This window comes from Sceloporus occidentalis, unplaced genomic scaffold, assembly GCF_023333645.1.
Source record: "Sceloporus occidentalis isolate IW3139 unplaced genomic scaffold, rSceOcc1.0.p SCAF_15, whole genome shotgun sequence".
Classification (NCBI taxonomy): domain Eukaryota; kingdom Metazoa; phylum Chordata; class Lepidosauria; order Squamata; family Phrynosomatidae; genus Sceloporus; species Sceloporus occidentalis.
The window spans coordinates 10,293,887-10,312,758 of record NW_028316995.1 but is presented as its reverse complement, the minus strand read 5'-3'; the positions used below and the strand labels follow the sequence as shown (position 1 = coordinate 10,312,758).

At 37.6% G+C, this 18,872-nt stretch overlaps 1 protein-coding gene across 1 annotated transcript in view; it reads left to right on the top strand.

Moving 5' to 3' along the window:
* Nucleotides 1-17,818, top strand: part of LOC149303225 (kinesin-like protein KIF16B) — a 120,536-nt gene extending 102,718 nt beyond the window's left edge. The window contains exons 26-27 of the mRNA XM_089481387.1: nucleotides 1,012-1,095; nucleotides 17,660-17,818. Coding sequence (XP_089337513.1) covers nucleotides 1,012-1,095; nucleotides 17,660-17,818 — 243 coding nt within the window. The remainder of the gene's footprint in view (nucleotides 1-1,011; nucleotides 1,096-17,659) is intronic.
* The last annotated feature ends 1,054 nt before the right edge of the window (nucleotides 17,819-18,872 follow it).

The window sequence follows — 18,872 nt, the reverse complement described above, 5'->3', positions numbered from 1 at the left end:
GTTTGTTTAAGGTTATTCGATTGATTTAATACTAATCCAGATCCTAAAACCTAAATCAAGCAGTATATATATATATATATATATGTATAAGGGGTAGTAGAAGTATTATTAAACACTCATCTACAGACACCAGACAAGCCAGAAGGCTTGTTTTTCCCTCAGAAATCTCATGGTGCTTCCACAACCACAAGGGATTCTGGGTAGGTGCATGCAAATAAGGTTAACAATTATCACCTTTATATATATATATATATATATATATGTATATATATATATCTTTGAACAATACTCTTTTGGTGTATGTTTCTTGGTACGCAATTCTAAATCCATGTTCTGTAAGGTAGTTTCTAACATGCAGGGATCAGTACAGTAAACTATTCCTCCAAGCACAGGTGAAATTATGCAAATTTCAACATGAACTGTAAGCTCTTCAGGTCAAAAAAATTGCATAATACTAGGTATAAAATTAAAGAAGTCATAAGAAAGTCTCTGGGCTGCTAATAAAACAGGTATATTTGATTTTTTTATTTTACCAATGAACCCTAAAGAACTAGATGCCTGCCTTCCATCTTTTCTTTTTTTTTTTTTTTTTTAAATACATTTTAGTTTGGTACCTACCTGAGCTTCTGTATAACATGGTATCATTCTCGATTTTTTAGCTAAAACAGTGTTTGTCTTTGGATAATGTGATAACTGGTGTGGAGTCAATGCAGGGCAGTTACTCCTGGTTCCTGATTTCAATAACTGGTGGATAGATAGTGCACCTTCTAAAGACATTCTAGCTAAACGTGTACAGATAATTAGTTATGTATTTTCTCTTTTATCATACCACTATGAAAATTTGTTAGCTCTCCTGGTACTAGGACAGTGGACAAATGCTACTGACATGTAAATATTTTTGTTAGTTTGAGTGCTTTGATTTTTTTTTCTCATGCTGAAACCTAATGGGCAAAAGCTTGAGGGACACAAAAGTTTGAATATATGTTCAATCATAGTATCTGTATATTTCAGCTTACTGCCTTAGAATTTCCACCAAAGAAGCTCTTTGGAAACAAGGATGAACGTTTTATTGCTGAACGAAGGGCTCATTTAGAGGTAAGAAATTTTTTTTTTTTAGCGTGTATAATTATATTCAAATGAATACACAATACATCCTACCTCCTACGAGGTCCACCTCAATGTAGATACGTAACATTTTAACCTTCTCGGCTTAATACCCATGCATTTGATAACCTTTACCAAAACGCAAAAGCAGCCTATAATATCAGGAAGACTACCTCCAACCAGATATAAAATATACATTTTGCTTCTTAAAGCTAAATGATGTAGCGTCCAGTCTCAAGAAAGAGGGACTTCACTGAACATCAAGAACCCAGGCCTTGCTGCTGTATATGTCCCTCACGCTATGAACCACAAGGTTCTAATCCCATAATCAGTGCTGCCTAAATGTACAACCAGCAGTCTGACAGATTACAGGTCTTGGGTCTTCAACTATATAGTGAATTAAACAGTGGTGTGATTTATGGCAGCTGCAAAATATATTTCCAGTGGTGGACATTGACCAATGGTTATTACGTTAAACTTTTGTTTGTAATATGATGTTTGTAATATAAAATGCATGCCGTATCAGTCTAAGGGTTAGCTGCACTATGTTTTAGTGGGATTTAAGATGAGGTAATGTACGCTCTTGAATAATTCACTCATTCCTAGATTGTAAGCTCCATGGAGCAGGGACATCTTTTCCTAATGTATTCTTAATTATTGTACCCCAAATCAAAAACTCTACAGACTACATTGCTTATTATATTACATCACTAACTGTACTCCTTTTATTATAGCGTAAAGTATAATAATTTGTACTTGTATATTTGTATTTTTATTTATCTGTCTACATGTATGTTAATAGATCTGCATGTATGCTATGAGCTGTCAGTTCTGCTGAATATATTGGTAATCTAGAAGTATTGTAATAATCATCCAATACACGCAACCAATATCTAGGATTCTCTATTGAAGACCATTGCATGGGAAAATTCAACTTTCCTGTTTCTATCACTAAAAATACTGTGTCAAGCATGATATTTTGGCTTACCTTTGAACATTCAAAAAGCGGTTGAGGTTTCATTTGCCCATCTCACGCCAACTTCTTCACCAAGTCACTGAAAGGCTTAATACAAAGTAGGCTAGTTCCTAAACACAGTGGTGTTTTCATTAAGAATAAACACAGAAGAAAAAATTAAACTCCAGAATGAAGATGAAATAAAGAAAATGTTATATAATTAGGTAAATTTCTCTTGGAAATTATGTTCAGGTGCAGTAAAAATTAAAAAAATAGGTCATGACTCGTTCTTAAAGATAAAACTATTTAGCATTATAGGCTTTCTTTGAGAATAACCATACTAAAACTGTAAAAAAACAATATGACCATTTATTGAGGACTGCCAATATAATGGTTATATTACATTGTTTTAGATTTTCTGTTTTATATAGGACATCAAAAAGTCTTATGGGTTTATTCATCATGACCAAAATTACTCTAACAACTTTCAGCCATTATTTCTGAAAACATACATTGTACTTTGGACAATTAGCACATTAACTTCCAATACGAGCGGAAGATTAGTTTTGTTTTGTATAAATAGGTAATGAGTTTTGATTTTCAGAAGTAGCATTATGGGGCCCACTGCATGCATTCATAACATACTAAATGTTGCTGTAAACTGAGCTAATTCCCATAACATCAGTTAATAGAAACCAAACATTATCTAAAATTGCTTTGTAACCGAAAAAAAAATACATTGCACTTTGATGCCTTTTTCCATGCCCATATACTGTTAATACAGAGACAAGAAATCAATTTGGGTTCTAGCAATTTCTCATTTACCGTCTCCCATGTAAACCACAGTGACACTGATTTGTTTTTAATTCACCAACCCTGTGTGTTAACTTGTATACCCTTAGTAATGAATCTTGGTTTATGCGCTATCACAGTATGATATATCTTTATACATCTTAGCAGTCAGCCGAATACTTTTTTATGCTGACACAGTGACAACGTTGTGTTTTTTACTGTCAGGCAGACTAAATTACTACAGAATATCCCCCACTGGAAAGACCATTGACAAGAACGAAATTGACATAAGTCACTACATACATTGTAAATGTATATTAGATAGGAACAGAATTCACTAGATTATTATCTCAAGAGGAAATATGTTGTGGAGTTTATTTATTGTAGTGCAGAGCCTAAAGTCTAATGTAGAAATAGAAGGTTAGAGACAATTTTTTTATTGATTACCCTCTGTAATTAATACATAACGTTCAGCCTTAGAACAACATGCTCTAAGGCTGAACAATAGGTCTTAAGAAGTCTAGTATGCTTTGGTGTTATTTTTGTTGCCTCCATGGTCTTTAGCAATTTGGCTTAAAGCTATATTTTCAGGTTTGTCCTGTATGATTGAACTAGATCAGAATTAATCTTATATATTCTGTATATAAGTAAGTCATTGAACAAAGCCTGCCTCCCACTGGAGAAGAACCAAAGAAGTTATGATTGACATGCTTGACAGGGTAACTTAGCTTGTATAGCTTATAGCTTAAGTGTATATAGGTTAAGGAAAATACAGTAACATGGGTTATATTTTAAAGGAGGGAAAATGCTTGCACATATTATAGCCTAATATTAGATGAGAGACTTTGGCGTTAGATAAGGTATGAGTTGACACAGAAGTTGATAGACTGTAGTGCTGTAGGCTTCTAATAAAGTTTATTACGGTTAATATAGTTTAGAAATATAAATATGCATTATATAGGCATCTCCATGCTGAACATAATTCAAGGACCAGTGGTTTTAAGGCAGGTAGATTACCGTATATTGGCCATTGGTTCTTTACTGGGAATGTTCATATGTTAAACATACATGTATGAATTCTATCCATACTAAACAAGCAGAAACAGAAATGTTTGCCCGATGGCATTTTATTATTAGTTGTTTTAGGTCATTCTCAAATTCATGGTTCGCTAAACAGGAACACCAGAAAAGTTCTTGTTGTCCATTTGTTTTATAAACACACCATATTCCAACATATCTACATACAGTCCCATGCGTAGCCAACCTTTATTAACATATATGTTGAAATGGTCATTATGTTTCCTGTAGGATCCAACAGTTTTCCCTGTTTTGTTTAATCCACTTGCCATAGCGTTGTGCATAATAATGTATATAATCAATCATGAAGAACATGCAAAATACAAAAAAGTAGGATTAAGTGGCAATTCTACAAGGCAAAACCCTTCATTGTGACGTGCCACATTTGCAAATAAGTTTAATTTAAAATATTAACCAGGAGGAGGATCAGGGAGGACGTCACTGTAGCGCTGCCATTTTGGTGCAAGTTAGGTCCGCAGAGATGCGGACGAAAAAAGATTGCAAATAAAGAATTGAAGATAGAATAGAGAAGGGAGAAGGCAACATACTAAGCGATTAGCAAACACAGAAGGGCGTAAGGGTTTGCAAAAAATAACCTCCTCGGACTGGCGAGTAATTTTACCAAATTACAGCTTTAAACTGCCATCTTGCGTATGGTATTTGACTTCCCTCTGTAAGGTTTTTCCCGTAAAGGATTACAAATTGTATAATATAATTACAAATTACTTACCATTTTGATACAGAAATGCTAAATAATCACTAAATAATAATAATATAAATTGAATATATAATATTAAAGGCAGATTGCCAATTATAAAAAGCCTAGAAATAATGAAATATGAGATGACATGGAAGACATTTGCAAATAAATATTGCAAATACATAATTAAATGTGCCCTCTGCTTAATAATGAAAGGTTCCTGGTACTTCATGTGGCTTAATTAAAATATAACATCTCTGGAGTAGAAGGTAATTACAAATCAGAAGGCGTCTTTTTTTTTTTGTCACTGTACACATAGATGGACAGGGAAGCATTTGCTTGGCTTATAAAATGTGGAAAATTGAGAGCTTGGAACCAATCTCGCTCGAGCCTCTCATCCACAGCAGTCTTCTTAGTTATATAGCATGGGCCTGGGCTTTAGCCTACTCATGCCCCACCACAAGTTGTCTCTCACTGCTACCTATGTAACACTTTAAAATGGGAATTCATTGGTGTATAGCCTTAGTAGCCCATGTGTAGCTGAAAAGGAAAACATGTAGGTAGACATCTTATCTAAGCTATTGTAGCACAAATTTGTATTATCTTCCTGTATGATGTTCCTAAATGAATATAGGACAATATCAGCTCGGCATTGAAACAAAAAAGAGAGCATGCTTAAAGACAAGAAAAATACGTGAAAGCTGAAAAGATCCCATCTTTTCTGTATAAGGTCTCAAACCTTAATTGGTTCTTGATCTCGTCTTAGGTTCATGTTTAAATTCCTTCACTGTATTAATCTCTACCAGTTTTATTAGGTAGCTGTTCTACTTATCTACCACCCCCTCGGTGTTCTCTCTCTCAGTTGAGGCGATGGAACAGTTTGTGGTTGTGGTTTGTTGTAGTGTGCTGACCTCCTCTACAAGGTACGTCAGCCGTTTCAGATTTGTAACTCATGGTATTCTGTCTGTCTGTGTAAATAGATATATACATGCTTCATTCTATACATATCCCTATTTAACAAAGCAATTTCATTCAGTATCCTATATCAAGTTCTAGATTTAAAAAGGAATTAGAAGTCTAATATAAATGTAAAAAAAATATTATTATCTCTTTATCTGTAAATTAACAAGAGAAGCACTCAGCCTTATTCTTACCAATTCTCTTCTTTTTACTTAACCGACTCTTTGTCATTACGTTTTCAAATTAATTAGTACAATGTAGCTATTATTTCTTTCGTTAAGTATATATCATTAATCTGAAAATAGTAAAGCATAAAAAGACATTCTTACTGCAGACCAAGTTAACACACATCTCCCGAAAACACGGAATGAGTCACAGAGCAGTGTATTACTTTCTTTTCTGGTACTTAGCAGGTTAATGTATGGAATGTTCTGATCCTGAAAAGTTATATACCGTATTTTTAACCTGTCAGTCTCGGAAGGCAGGAAACTGCTTTCTAACTGCCATCTGACAAAAGAGAAGGCATTAGATTCAACCACTTATGTCTTGCAAAGTGTCAGATTTTAGGCAAGTACCAATATATACCATAAAATTTTCACAAATTGCTTCAGAAACATGGATAGTGAGATTAATTACAGAACTGAAGACACCTTAAGAGCAACAAAGTTAAAGATACCGTATTGGCCCGAATATGGGCCGCACTTTTTCCCCCCACTTTAATTCTTTAAAGTGGGGGTGCGGACTATATTCGGGGTGTAGCGTCCAGCAGGCAGCGGGGTTAGGATACAGATCCCCCGCAGCGGTGCAGGGGACCTGTATCCTACTCTCCGATACGCTCAGACAGCCTCCCCTGCCGGCACCTTCACGAGGGGGGGGGGTGCCGGCACGGGAGGTTGTCTAAGCGCATCGTGCGGACGGTCACCGGCTGCGGCGATGCGGGTAAACAGCCTCCGCTGCCGGCACGTCTGCACGATGTGCTTTAACAATCCCCCTTGCCGGGAATTCCCACGCTGAGTGCCGGCACCGGAAGTTGTATACGCGTATTGCGTAGATGTCCTCCGCCGGCCCCGCAAGACACCCGGGAGTCTGCTCTGGTAAATCGGGGGGGCAGAGTGGCAGCATATCTCGGGGGGGAGGAGGACAGTGGCAGCATATCTCGGGGGGGGGGAAGTGGCAGCATATCTCGGGGGGGGAGAGTGGCAGCATATCTCGGGGGGGGGACAGAGTGGCAGCATGTTTTTTTTCTTTAAAAAAGCACCAAACTTTTAGGGTGCGGCCTATATACGGGGGCGGCCTATATCCGAGCCAATACGGTATTTTTATACTTGCCGCATTACCTCTTGGGGAGATAGCCAGCGTCTCCTGAAATACTCTCCTTGGTATCAGGACACCAGGACGACTGTTCCTAAAATACTGCCTACATTGTGGAACAAACTTCATGATGGACATGACGTGACAACTGACAATGGAAACTATCCCAATAAACATTTATCCTGCAAATGTTCTTTACCACAATTTATAGAATACCTCTAATTTTGACTTCCTTTAAACCAAAAGTTTACTGAATGGCATATCACTCAACAATGAAACACTGGATACAACAAAAAACGTAGACTTACTGTTGTGCAAAGATTATGTTCACTAAAGGCTTTTTATAGAGGTACGCTCTATAAGATGTATAGAGTGGTCAAGATAGACAGAGCCTTAAGAAGAAACCACACAAGGGAAACGTTAACCACATCCAAGTCAATGATGGTGGCAGGAAAAAGTTTAATTTTGGTGCGGTCAGGGCCGTCAGCAGATAAATATATCTAGAAAACCAAAAGATTTAACTTGACAAAGAAAAGTAAAGGCTTTTGCAAAGTTTATCAGATACAAACAAGATTTTGTTCACATAATATCCCATTAGAAAAGCCAAGTGCTAAAAGGCTTCCCACAAGTTTGGCTGGAAAATTAATTGCTACAGGCTAAGGTTGTTTAAGACGACACCCCTGCGAGCTCTTCCAGCTATTGACTTTCACATGGGCAGAGATTAATGGTTTAGTAATCACTATCTCTAAAATCATAGCACTTTTATTATGCCTTCTGCTTCAGCAAGTAGTGCTGTTGCCCCAAGACATAAACTTCTGTTGACGGACCACAAGATAAACTAACCATCAACCCACGCTAAGCCTTATTTATGTGTCTTCAGGACACACACTTGCCTTGTACTCAATTAATTCAGTTTTTTAATAATCAAAGCAAACATAGTTGTACTTGAGAAACTTGCTTCGAAAGAGTATATTCTATATACACTTCTTAACGTTAAACAAATAGTGTATTATATTTTTAATCATCTGTATTGATCATGTATCTACAAAGATTTTTAGGTAAAAATGTACACCTTTTGGAAAAGTCAAAATGCACAATTCATATAAGCCTTTAACAGTGTTACAAATAATAAACTTATAGTTTCGATGTTACAGTACTTTTGTCTATGTTGCCCATTATCTAAAAATATATATAATATATATACACCGCTCAAAATACCGTATTTGCTCGATTATAAGACGGCCCTGATTAATAGACGACCCCCCGAAATCTGAATATTAATTTAGGAAAAAAAGAAAAAGCCTGAATATAAGACGACCCTATAGGAAAAAAGTTTTACCAGTAAATGTCAATTCATGTAAACTATTTTTTTAATAAAAGCTATGATTAAGAAAAATATTTTGGTTTTATTTCCTTCTATTTTCCAACCTGCATGGGGCAGATGTGCAGTTATGCACATCTGCCCCAGAAATGCCTTATACCCCCTATATGCCACTGTGCCCCATGATATGCCTTTTAACCCTATATGCCACTGTGACCCATGATATGCCTTTTGACCCCCTATGTGCCACTCTGCCTCCAGAAATGCCTTATACCCCTATATGTCACTCTGGCATTAAGGGGTTTAAAAGGCATATTATGGGGCAGAGTGGCATATAGGGAGGTTTAAGGCATTTCAGGAGGCAGAGTGGCGTATAGAGAGTTAAAAAGGCATTTCTGGAGGCAGAGTGGCATTAAGGGGGTTAAAAGGCATTTCATAGAACACTTTGCCTCCAGAAATGCCTTATGCCCCCCATTTAACACTCCCCTGCCCCGGTGCTTCTGACTCCCCTGTCATGCAGCCGGGGCAGCGTGTAGATGTCTACGCGATTACGCTGCAGCCGGAAGGAGGTGTGGCTAGCAGCGGGGGTTGTCTGCGTCCATCGCGCAGACCTTCCCCGGCTGTCAGAGAGAATTCCCCGCACCGGTGCGTGGAACTCTGATCTATGACAGCCGGGGAAGGTCTGCGCGATGGACGCAGACAACCCCCGCTGCTAGCCACACCTCCTTCCGGCTGCAGCGTAAGACATCTACACACTGCCCCGGCTGCACACCGGGGACTCAGAAGCACCGGTAAGTGGGGCGGGGGGGAGGGAGACAGGAGGATCCAGGTCCCCTGCAGCTGCGGGGGATCTGGATCTTAGTCGTCTCATAGTCAAACCTATTTGAGGTCTGATTATAAGATGGGCATTTGCTCTGAAAAAAAACCTCGTCTTATAATCGAGCAAATACGGTAATAAAGGGAACACTTAAACAACACAATGTAACTCGAAGTCAATCACACTTCTGTGAAATCACACTGTCCACTCAGGAAGCAACACTGATGGACAATCAATTTCACATGGTGTTGTGCAAATGGAACAGACTACAGGTGGAAATTATAGGCAATTAGCAAGACACCCCCAATAAAGGAGTGGTTCTGCAGGTGGTGACCACAGACCACTTCTCAGTTCTTGTGCTTCCTGGCTGATGTTTTGGTCACTTTTGAATGCTGGCGGTGCTTTTACTCTAGTGGTAGCATGAGACGGAGTCTACAACCCGCACAAGTGGCTCAGGTAGTGCAGCTCATCCAGGATGGCACATCAATGCGAGCTGTGGCAAAAGAAGGTTTGCTGTGTCTGTCAGCGTAGTGTCCAGAGCATGGAGGCGCTACCAGGAGACAGGCCAGTACATCAGGAGGAGGCCTTTGTGCAAGGAGCAGGAGGAGCACTGCCAGAGCCCTGCAAATGACCTCCAGCAGGCCACAAATGTGCATGTGTCCACTCAAACGGTCAGAAACAGACTCCATGAGGGTGGTATGAGGGCCCGACTTCCACAGGTGGAGGTTGTGCTTACAGCCCAACGCTGTGCAGGACGTTTGGCATTTGCCAGAGAACACCAGGATTGGCATATTCGCCACTGGCGCCCTGTGCTCTTCACAGATGAAAGCAAGTTCACACTGAGCACATGTGACAGACGTGACAGAGTCTGGAGACGCCGTGGAGAACGTTCTGCTGCCTGCAACATCCTCCAGCATGACCGGTTTGGCGGTGGGTCAGTAATGGTGTGGGGTGGCATTTCTTTGGGGGGCCGCACAGCTCTCCATGTGCTTGCCAGAGGTAGCCTGACTGCCATTAGGTACCGAGATGAGATCGTCAGACCCCTTGTGAGACCATATGCTGGTGCGGTTGGCTCTGGGTTCCTCCTAATGCAAGACAATACTAGACCTCATGTGGCTGGAGTGTGTCAGACCTGAATCCGATTGAGCACATCTGGGACATCATGTTTCGCTCCATCCACCAACACCACGTTGCACCACAGACTGTCCAGGAGTTGGCTTTAGTCCAGGTCTAGGAGGACATCCCTCAGGAGAACATCCGCAACCTCATCAGGAGCATGCCCAGGCGTTGTAGGAAGGTCATACGGGCACGTGGAGGCCACACACACACACTACTGAGCCTCATTGTGACTTGTTTTAAGGACATTACATCAAAGTAGACCTACATGGGTTGATAAATTTGATTTCCATTGAGAATTTTTGTGTAATTTTGTTGTCAGCACATTCAACTATGTAAAGACAGAAGTATGTCATAAGATTAGTTCATTCATTCAGATCTAATACCACTTACCATTCGGCCTGTTCAACGGTGGATGGAATCAGAACCACATCTCTAGAAGGCTATAGCTATTGAGGGAAATGTTCCAACAAGGGATACAAAATAGAATTACAAAATACAATGTTACTGCATAAGATAAAAGGGTCCTGAACATATAAGAAGAATGGCGACAGACAGGACTGGGGAGAAGTATACAGTTGGGCACTGCTGAAATTCACAGGTCTGTAAAAAGTACTAGAATGACTACGTGAATATTAGAAAAGAAGACAAACTATGCCAGAGAAAACCGGTTCTTCCCTGGTACCGAATTCACGAATCTTAAAATTCACTCACTCGATTCAGTCTTGGAAGGAGAAAAAGACAACATACTTAAAACACCAGGTAAGATCCTTACATTTTACAATGGGATAAAATACTGTGCTTTTAGTTGTTCACTAGGAAGGACGTTCGTGTCAAATATTACAGAAAATATTCAAGCTAAATAAACAATGTTTACGTTAAAAAAAATTCAACATGATTTTTTATTTTCTGTAGCCATGTGCGAAAATTATTTCCTGTGAACAACAAGAGTAATAGTACCAACACAAAATGAACAACAGAATTATCAGAATGTTTTCAAGCAATGGGAGAATCAAGTTTTTTATTCAGATGGAAAAATCCAAACAGTTTCACAAAGTTATATTTTAAATTGGTAGAAACACTACTAGATGATGAGATATAATATCCTAACTGTCCAAGCCTTGAAATCCAGAAAGGATCTAGATGACCATGAGTTGTTTGTATAACTGACAAGTAACTCTTTGCTTTCCACAGTGGAGAAAAGTCCAAAGGTGCGATGACTCGGTGGCAATCAGAATTCACCTGGATCAGTGCCTTGCCCAGTTTTTTTCTCATATTATTTTTTTTGGTGCTGTTTTATTTCCATTTGACAGTTTGTTTTATTTTGTATGTTGTCCGTTTGTTGTAACATGCAGGAATACATTGCTTCTCAGCGTGTTACCTTGCCCTGCTGTTTTAGCTCATGCTGCTATGTTGCTTTTCTTTCTCATCAGGTTCAAGAGAATATTTTCAGTGTTTGGGGATCCATTTGGAGGAGCACGTCCATTTTAAAGTTTGATGGCTAAATTGATTAGAGTTTCATGCAGAAGATCTTTAAAGTACAAAAGATTGCCGGCAATCTGTATTGGTCTGCTGTGAAAAGAACTTTCACCTTAGGTGGTGACTATTGTGTTCGATGACTTTTCTATGATTCCAATGTTGATTGTGTGGTTGCAATCAGAAGTAGATATTTATGTTGATTACAGCCTTGTGTAAGCCTTCTGTCATATTGATTTTTTTTTCGCTTGAAGATTTTTATTTTCTGTGTAGCATCAGTCATGTGTTGTTCATTTCTTGTAACATACAAGGGCTATATTGCTTCTCAGCATGTTACTTTATCCTGTTGTTTAAGCTCATGCTGCTGCGTTACTCTCTACTTTTTTTTTAATCGGGTACAAGAGAGTATTTTGCAAAAGTGCTTGTTGATCAGTTAGGAAGAGCGTATCCATGCTTTGACGAAGTTGTACTTTAAATAAAAAAAATTATCGCTGGTTATTATGATTTTTCAGAACAGAGATCACAGCGCATACGTATAATTGAGAATGAGAACAGCATCTCTGAAACACATAGATGCTACTGGCCTTAAGTTTGTCTAAGATGTGACAACAGTTTACATAAAGTGCAATTGCAAAATGAAGCTATTTATTGTCTCTGTAGTCGAGATGGACGTATGAGATGGATTTCTTCAAAGGTAAAAACCCACACAACTGAGCCAGTGTCTATCCTATACTATGAAAGGGGAACATTTCCGGTTTACCTAACTGTAATTTGCATATTTTCATTTATAGAGTTGTATCATTCCTTCACATATGTACTCTAGCACTTAGTAGCTATTCTTCTTGTCCTCTTGTCGCCTTTTTAACAAAATAAGTCTTATTTTGATCACAGATGTTATCTAGGTATACTTTTCTTTAAGTGGATAAGCCCCTTCATTCTGAAACATATAACTATGACTCCCAACTTCCCCATGATACAACTTTCAAGTGTCAGGAGGTGAAGTTACTTCTCCAAACTAATCAGTTTTTGTGGATAATTTGTCTTCCTTTTTTTTAATTACCACTATATTTCCCACCTCTAGAGCTTTCCTACAGCCAGTAACCTGTAAACTTTGTAACCAAAGCAAAGATGACTTTGCATACCCTCCTGAGAAACATGGCGATGAGTGTGGTATTACGTTGAGAATCTATAGGGAATATATACACGTACTTGTTTGTGAACGCAAGAGATGTACTGATATATAAATACTGCATATTAAGTATTGTATATACTGCTTAATATGCACATACATATAAAGAAGAAACTATTGCAGAATAATTTAAAAGTGTGGAACTTATTAATTTATGAGAAGCCACTGAAGCATCATGTGTCACATAGCTTGAGGAAATTACATTACATTGTAATGCTCTAGCAAGTGGCTTTCCAAAATCAAGAATCAATAACAAGTTAGCTTCTCGCTAGAAAGGATGGTCTGTGACTGCATGATCTACTTTCCACTCACATCTTAACGATTGAACGGCTTCCCTCTCATTTTAGTTCCTTCACTAAACTCCTAATGATCTCGATTGCAAAGTCAGGAGGTCACATAGGCTGCTAGTCAGCTGTCTCCTCCAGTCTGCCTCTTCGGAGCATTGCTAAATATATCCCTCTCATTCTCTTGCCTCACTTCCCACATAACTTACCACTTACAGGCCTCTGAACACTAGGAAACCCTAAAATTTGCTTTGGAAAAAAAACTAATAATGTCTCAACATTAAGCCAAATTACCATATGTAAAGATTTCTTTGTACCAGCTTATATTAAAATGTCCCATTGCAGATTTACAGGCTGCAGGTTCTACATTGCATCAGAATATCAGAATATTAACCTTTGGCAGGAAGGGAAAATTCTCAGAGGAAACCATGGTTTATACTCGCTTGTTTCTGATTTTCCACCTTCACCATTGTCAACATGATGCATATTGTATGGTTCTAATGTAGAGATCATGAAACTCCATATCCTTCCTGTTTTATTCTTTAAGCATCTATCCATGTTCACAGTTGGCGTACAATATTATTAGTTCGTTTTGGGGTTTATTCACAGCGCTATTCACCAGTACATGCATTTGGCAAAGCCTACATACCCTAGACTTATTTAAGCCCATTTATTTGTGGTTGTATGAATATGAAACCAGTTCAGTCCAATTCAGTCTGTTTTTAATAGTGCCTTTGGATTGAGATTTAATTGTATGCTAGGGACCCACCCTGTCAAAGCAACTGTTACAACCAGACGTAAGTGTCTGTGTTAAGGCACTTGGAAGTCATTAATGTCCTGAGGACGTTTAATAAGATGTTCTCCACAATGATGGTTGCTCTCGACCCCTGTAATAAATTATGCCTGTATTTGAGATTCTTTATCAAAGAAGTATGGCTGTGAGTTAACTAACCTTAAGGAAATTACTCCAGTTTTTCATTTTTCATTTGAGTATAGTTAATTTACGTGCCTTACCTAAAGTAGATGTGGTCGTCCAGCCTCGGCCCACTTCGACCATGTTTGCTCTAGTTTAAATGGTAACATTCATTACCAAAATAATTTTAAGATGGAAATGCCTCCAGTAAGTGAGACAATTACTGTTGGTCCAGCGTGCCATCTGTATTTATAATGCAAACATCTGTCATCCTTAAGTTTTTGGATTCAGGCAAAGGGTTTTAAGGATGATTCATGTCAAACACTTTGGTAGCTGCTCGCCAAGGCCATTCTAAAAGATGACAGGATGTCACTTCTGGCTCTGAACATGGGGTACGTGTGGTAAATTCAATTCTTTCTTGTCATTTGTGAATAGGATTTGACATGACTTGTTTTGATTTGTGTTCCTAAGGATTGATTTCCTTCACTAGGCTGGGCATGTCTGGATATTTATCGCTGCCTTTTTCTTATAAAAAGCAAAAAAAGAAAAAAAAGAAAAACAACCTTTGTTCTTGTTATGGTTTTCTCTTATTTTAAATCCAGCACAGTAATTCACATAGTCTGTTTTACAGAAAACAATCTTAGGTGGAACATAAATGCATTATTCATGAAGTATCCAGTAATCACTATATATTTTTGTAATAAAAAATGCTTGGAGTAAAAAGGTATTGGACTATCAATACAGATTGAAGTTCGTTCCAAAACAGAGTGTTTGTTATATAAGAATAAAGTAACCATCTGCTTTCCAAAAGGCTGATACGTCATCCAAAGTACGCAAACAGCACCTCCTGAAAAAAAAAGGGTTAAGGCATCAAAGGACTTCTCCTGCCAAACAATTTCACTTTGACACAAGTCCATGTTGATTTAATCGTATAAACTTGAATCTTGAATCTTATCAGATAAATAGAAAGATGATCTAACCCCGAAGGATCCGAGTCTCTTTTGTTGTTAGCCAAAATTTCAAATGCGTACCTTTGTACCTGTTTTAGATATTTTTTTTCAAGCTTAATTCTAACATTGTATTATATTGTGCATATTAAGAGTGTTTGTACGTATTAGTGCTAACAAGCTTTGGCATGCTGGACTGTTACTATTCTTGGGTCTTTTCAAACAGTTTAGCGTTTGTGGGCTAAAGTGTATTAATTAATATTACTTTATTTTACAATTTTCTTTTATTCTTATTCCTCTATTCCTTTCCAAGTAAATTTTCATCATTTTATACACAAATCCTTTTATTACAATGTGTAGCCTTTAGCATTTACTTTACAGATTTGTCATGTGTTTATGCCTCTAAGAAACTTTTGTAGGACCTGTGAAAATTAACCTGTTGTCCAAGACCCAAAAAAGACAGAGTCTCAACAGCTTGATCCGGCTCAGGAAAATGTGTCATTAACTGTGTAGTGGTTATAGAAGGGAATAAAAGTGGCATAATATTGGCCAGTGAGAACTACAAACTGTATACCGGTACTTAGTGTACTTTGTTTCTAACGCTTGGCTGCTCTTGCCGTTGCTAAACTCCAGAAGGCTGTGTGTTTCCACATCCCCTGAATATTTAAACATAGAAGATGGACGTTTCCAGTTGCCTTCCAAAGGAAATGTCTGCCAGCTTATGAAACTAGTTTGGCATCTAGTGGAAAAGTTATTCACCTTCCTACTAGCCACTGTGGACTGCTAGTGACCCACTTTCCTCCAGTCAGAGGTCCAGCAAATATGGGTGCCACATGAGATATGAATTGCATGATCTGTGATAATTTATGTTAAGAACATGTGCCTTAAACAGAATCATTATACAGATAGAGGTGGAAAATATAGATTTTGCAAAATAGAAAATGTTTTCTACCACCAGACTCCATGCCATTGTATGCACAAATAAGCTGCTGTTTTATTTCATCAATATAATTTACTTCCATACTTTGACATTACACAGATATCAAATAATCCATGATGAAGTCGCTTTATTCTAAGAACAGTATCCTTGGGTGAATATAAGCTTTAATGTGACCGTGCTGGGGGGGTTCTTTGTAGTTCAGCATGTCGTTATTTTTTTTTTTTTTTCTTGAAACATGCAATTAGTTTTTTTTCTGTTCTCATTATTTCAAATTAAATGATACACCTAATTGGCTCACATTTTAGATAATGTCAAAGAAAATTATGAAGCCACCCCACTGTTTGTAGTGTATTTATTTTGTGGTTTAATGCTGAACAGAGATTTGTGATCACTGCTTGGCCTATGTAGTAGCTCGCCTAAATCATACCCCGATTTACGTGGAATTAAGAACTAGATTGTTTTAAAGTACTAGTGACACATAAATAGTGATTAACTTTATTGCGTATTGTATGTCTTGTATGTTTCAACTAAACATTCCTCTATTGATGGCATTATTTTAATGTCTGTGTCATTATTCTACTGAAGATGGGCATACTGTTTTCTGTAAAGTTCTTGAATTTCCATATTGTATAAACAGACGCTATATTCCTTAGTGTGCGGGATCAAGCATACATAAGATCAAGTTCTAAAGAAGATAAAGATAACGAGTGCATCATTGAAAGTTCAGTTAGTCACTCAGTCATAGTGACTGATCTACCTATGGCTCTTAATGTAAATGCCTGTTTAATCAATAGGAAAGAAAATTAACATTCCAATATTTGGATATATTATATATAAATAAAGTTAGTAGTGAAAATTAATAGATTCAAGGAATAGCATCTATGATTTTGAGTTTTGAATCCGTTTTGTGGTTCTGCTATAATTTGCATTTCCACTATGACTGTTTTATCATTCTGCTCCATTCAGTTGGCCTTCACTTATTATTAAATACTCTTTCTGATCCAAACGTAGTTTTGTTGTATTGATGTCACATCGCTGGCTAAAATCCATTGAGTCAATTAAAATATTAGAAAGTTGTAGTATCAATTTAGTGGCTTACAAACAATTTCAGTTCAATGGTTTTATATATACATGTACTGTATGTGTGTATAATATATATAGATATATATATTCTGCAAATAAAAAGCAGACGAGAAATAATACAAATGATACAGTGTGGGCTAAATTGACTCAATCTTATTATTTTAATAATCCAAAATATGCTCTTTGGCGCGATACTCATTTCTAAGGGGAGCATGTGACAGATTCATCAGTTGATGGCTTTTTAATATCAATTTTCTTCCATAGAAAGTGGTAAGTACCCAGCGTGTACTTTACGTCTTGACAAAGTTTTCGGGCATACAGTTGCTTCCTTCTGGAAACAATATCTCTTCTTTATTGTCGTCATTTTAAGTCAACTTCTGCTCTGATTATTGATGGATCATTCAGCTGTAATTTCAGATTGTTACAAACTGCCTAAATTGAAATGTTTCAGGATAGCAGATGTTTAACTATCACAAACACAGCTGTAAATTTATGAAGCCTTGTAACTCTTTGTATACCATAGCAGCACATCCTCTGCGCATGTACAAGTCCTTCAGATCTTTTGCTTACGATACCAGCATACTCACACTGCATTCAAAAGTTTAAACGTAACCACAATGTACTTTCCTTCTGTCTAAAATAATTATTTTTGCTTTTGCTTTTTCCTCCTGCAGAAATACCTGAAAAACTTTTTCACTTTGATGCTGAAGTCTCCAACATCACCGCTGCATATTAATAAAGTCGGATTAACTCTTTCCAAACACACAATCTGCGAATTTTCACCGTTTTTCAAGAAGGGCGTCTTTGACTACAGCAGCCACGGGACGGGATAATGAGGATAAGAAAAGAAGTGCCTTGTAATTTATAAAGACTTTAGTTGGAAATAAAAGTTGGCATATACTGAAAAGAGACTTCAGCCGTATCTATATATTTGGAACAATTAGGCTGTCAAATACCTTGTGTTTCAAGCGCTATTCTGAAGACGACTTGTCTGCATTAACACACTGTGACCTGGAATGTCATTGCAAAGCCAGCATTGGCCTTCTTGGAATATATAGGGTTAATTCAATTCTGTGCAGAAGGACAACCCAGTTATTTAGTTTTTATCTGATCAGAGGGAAGCAACATTAATTCCAGTTGTGTTATAAGCTAAACTTCTAATAAGTAAATGTGAAGCTGTGTGTCTTCCTGTATTATTAATCTCGGACTGCGAGCAGACTGTACGGAAAATATGCAAAGTGGGTTAACATGCATAGTAATTAGTACCTGTAAGAGGTGCCTGTCTCTTTTACAAACATGCACATTCTGATTGTAAAAATTTATTTCGTCTTCACCTGCACTTATACTTTAACAGATCAGCACATGTTTTATACTTTACATGGTGCCTAAACTGGCACATGTATGTTTGTGAATAATAAGCATTTAAAATGTATATTGGTGATTTTATATTTGTGCTTCCATAAAACATACTTGCATATATGTATAGATATTGTGTTACTTTCAATGCAAATTTGTGCAGTGCATTACACATGTCTCTACCACTGAGGGGTTAAATCTCTATATACAATGTGTTTATCGTGTTGGTACTGGGATCCAAAGGGGATTTATTTCATGGAAATTAACTGACCTGGGGTCTTGGTACCTGACATCAGGGCTTAGTATAAGTCTCATTATCTGTCTGTATCAGCAATTCCAAGGGCCCTGCCTGCACAACACCATTATGCGGTTAGGATAACAAGCTTTAAATCAAAGCCTTGGCTAGAGATCTACTTTATTAACGTTATCTCAAGTCTGTTTAAGACCTGCTTTATATTACTCAGGACTGATTAAGCAATATACTGCACATTTTAGTTTGTCAGCTTTTCAGGACGTCTGTGACATTGAAGT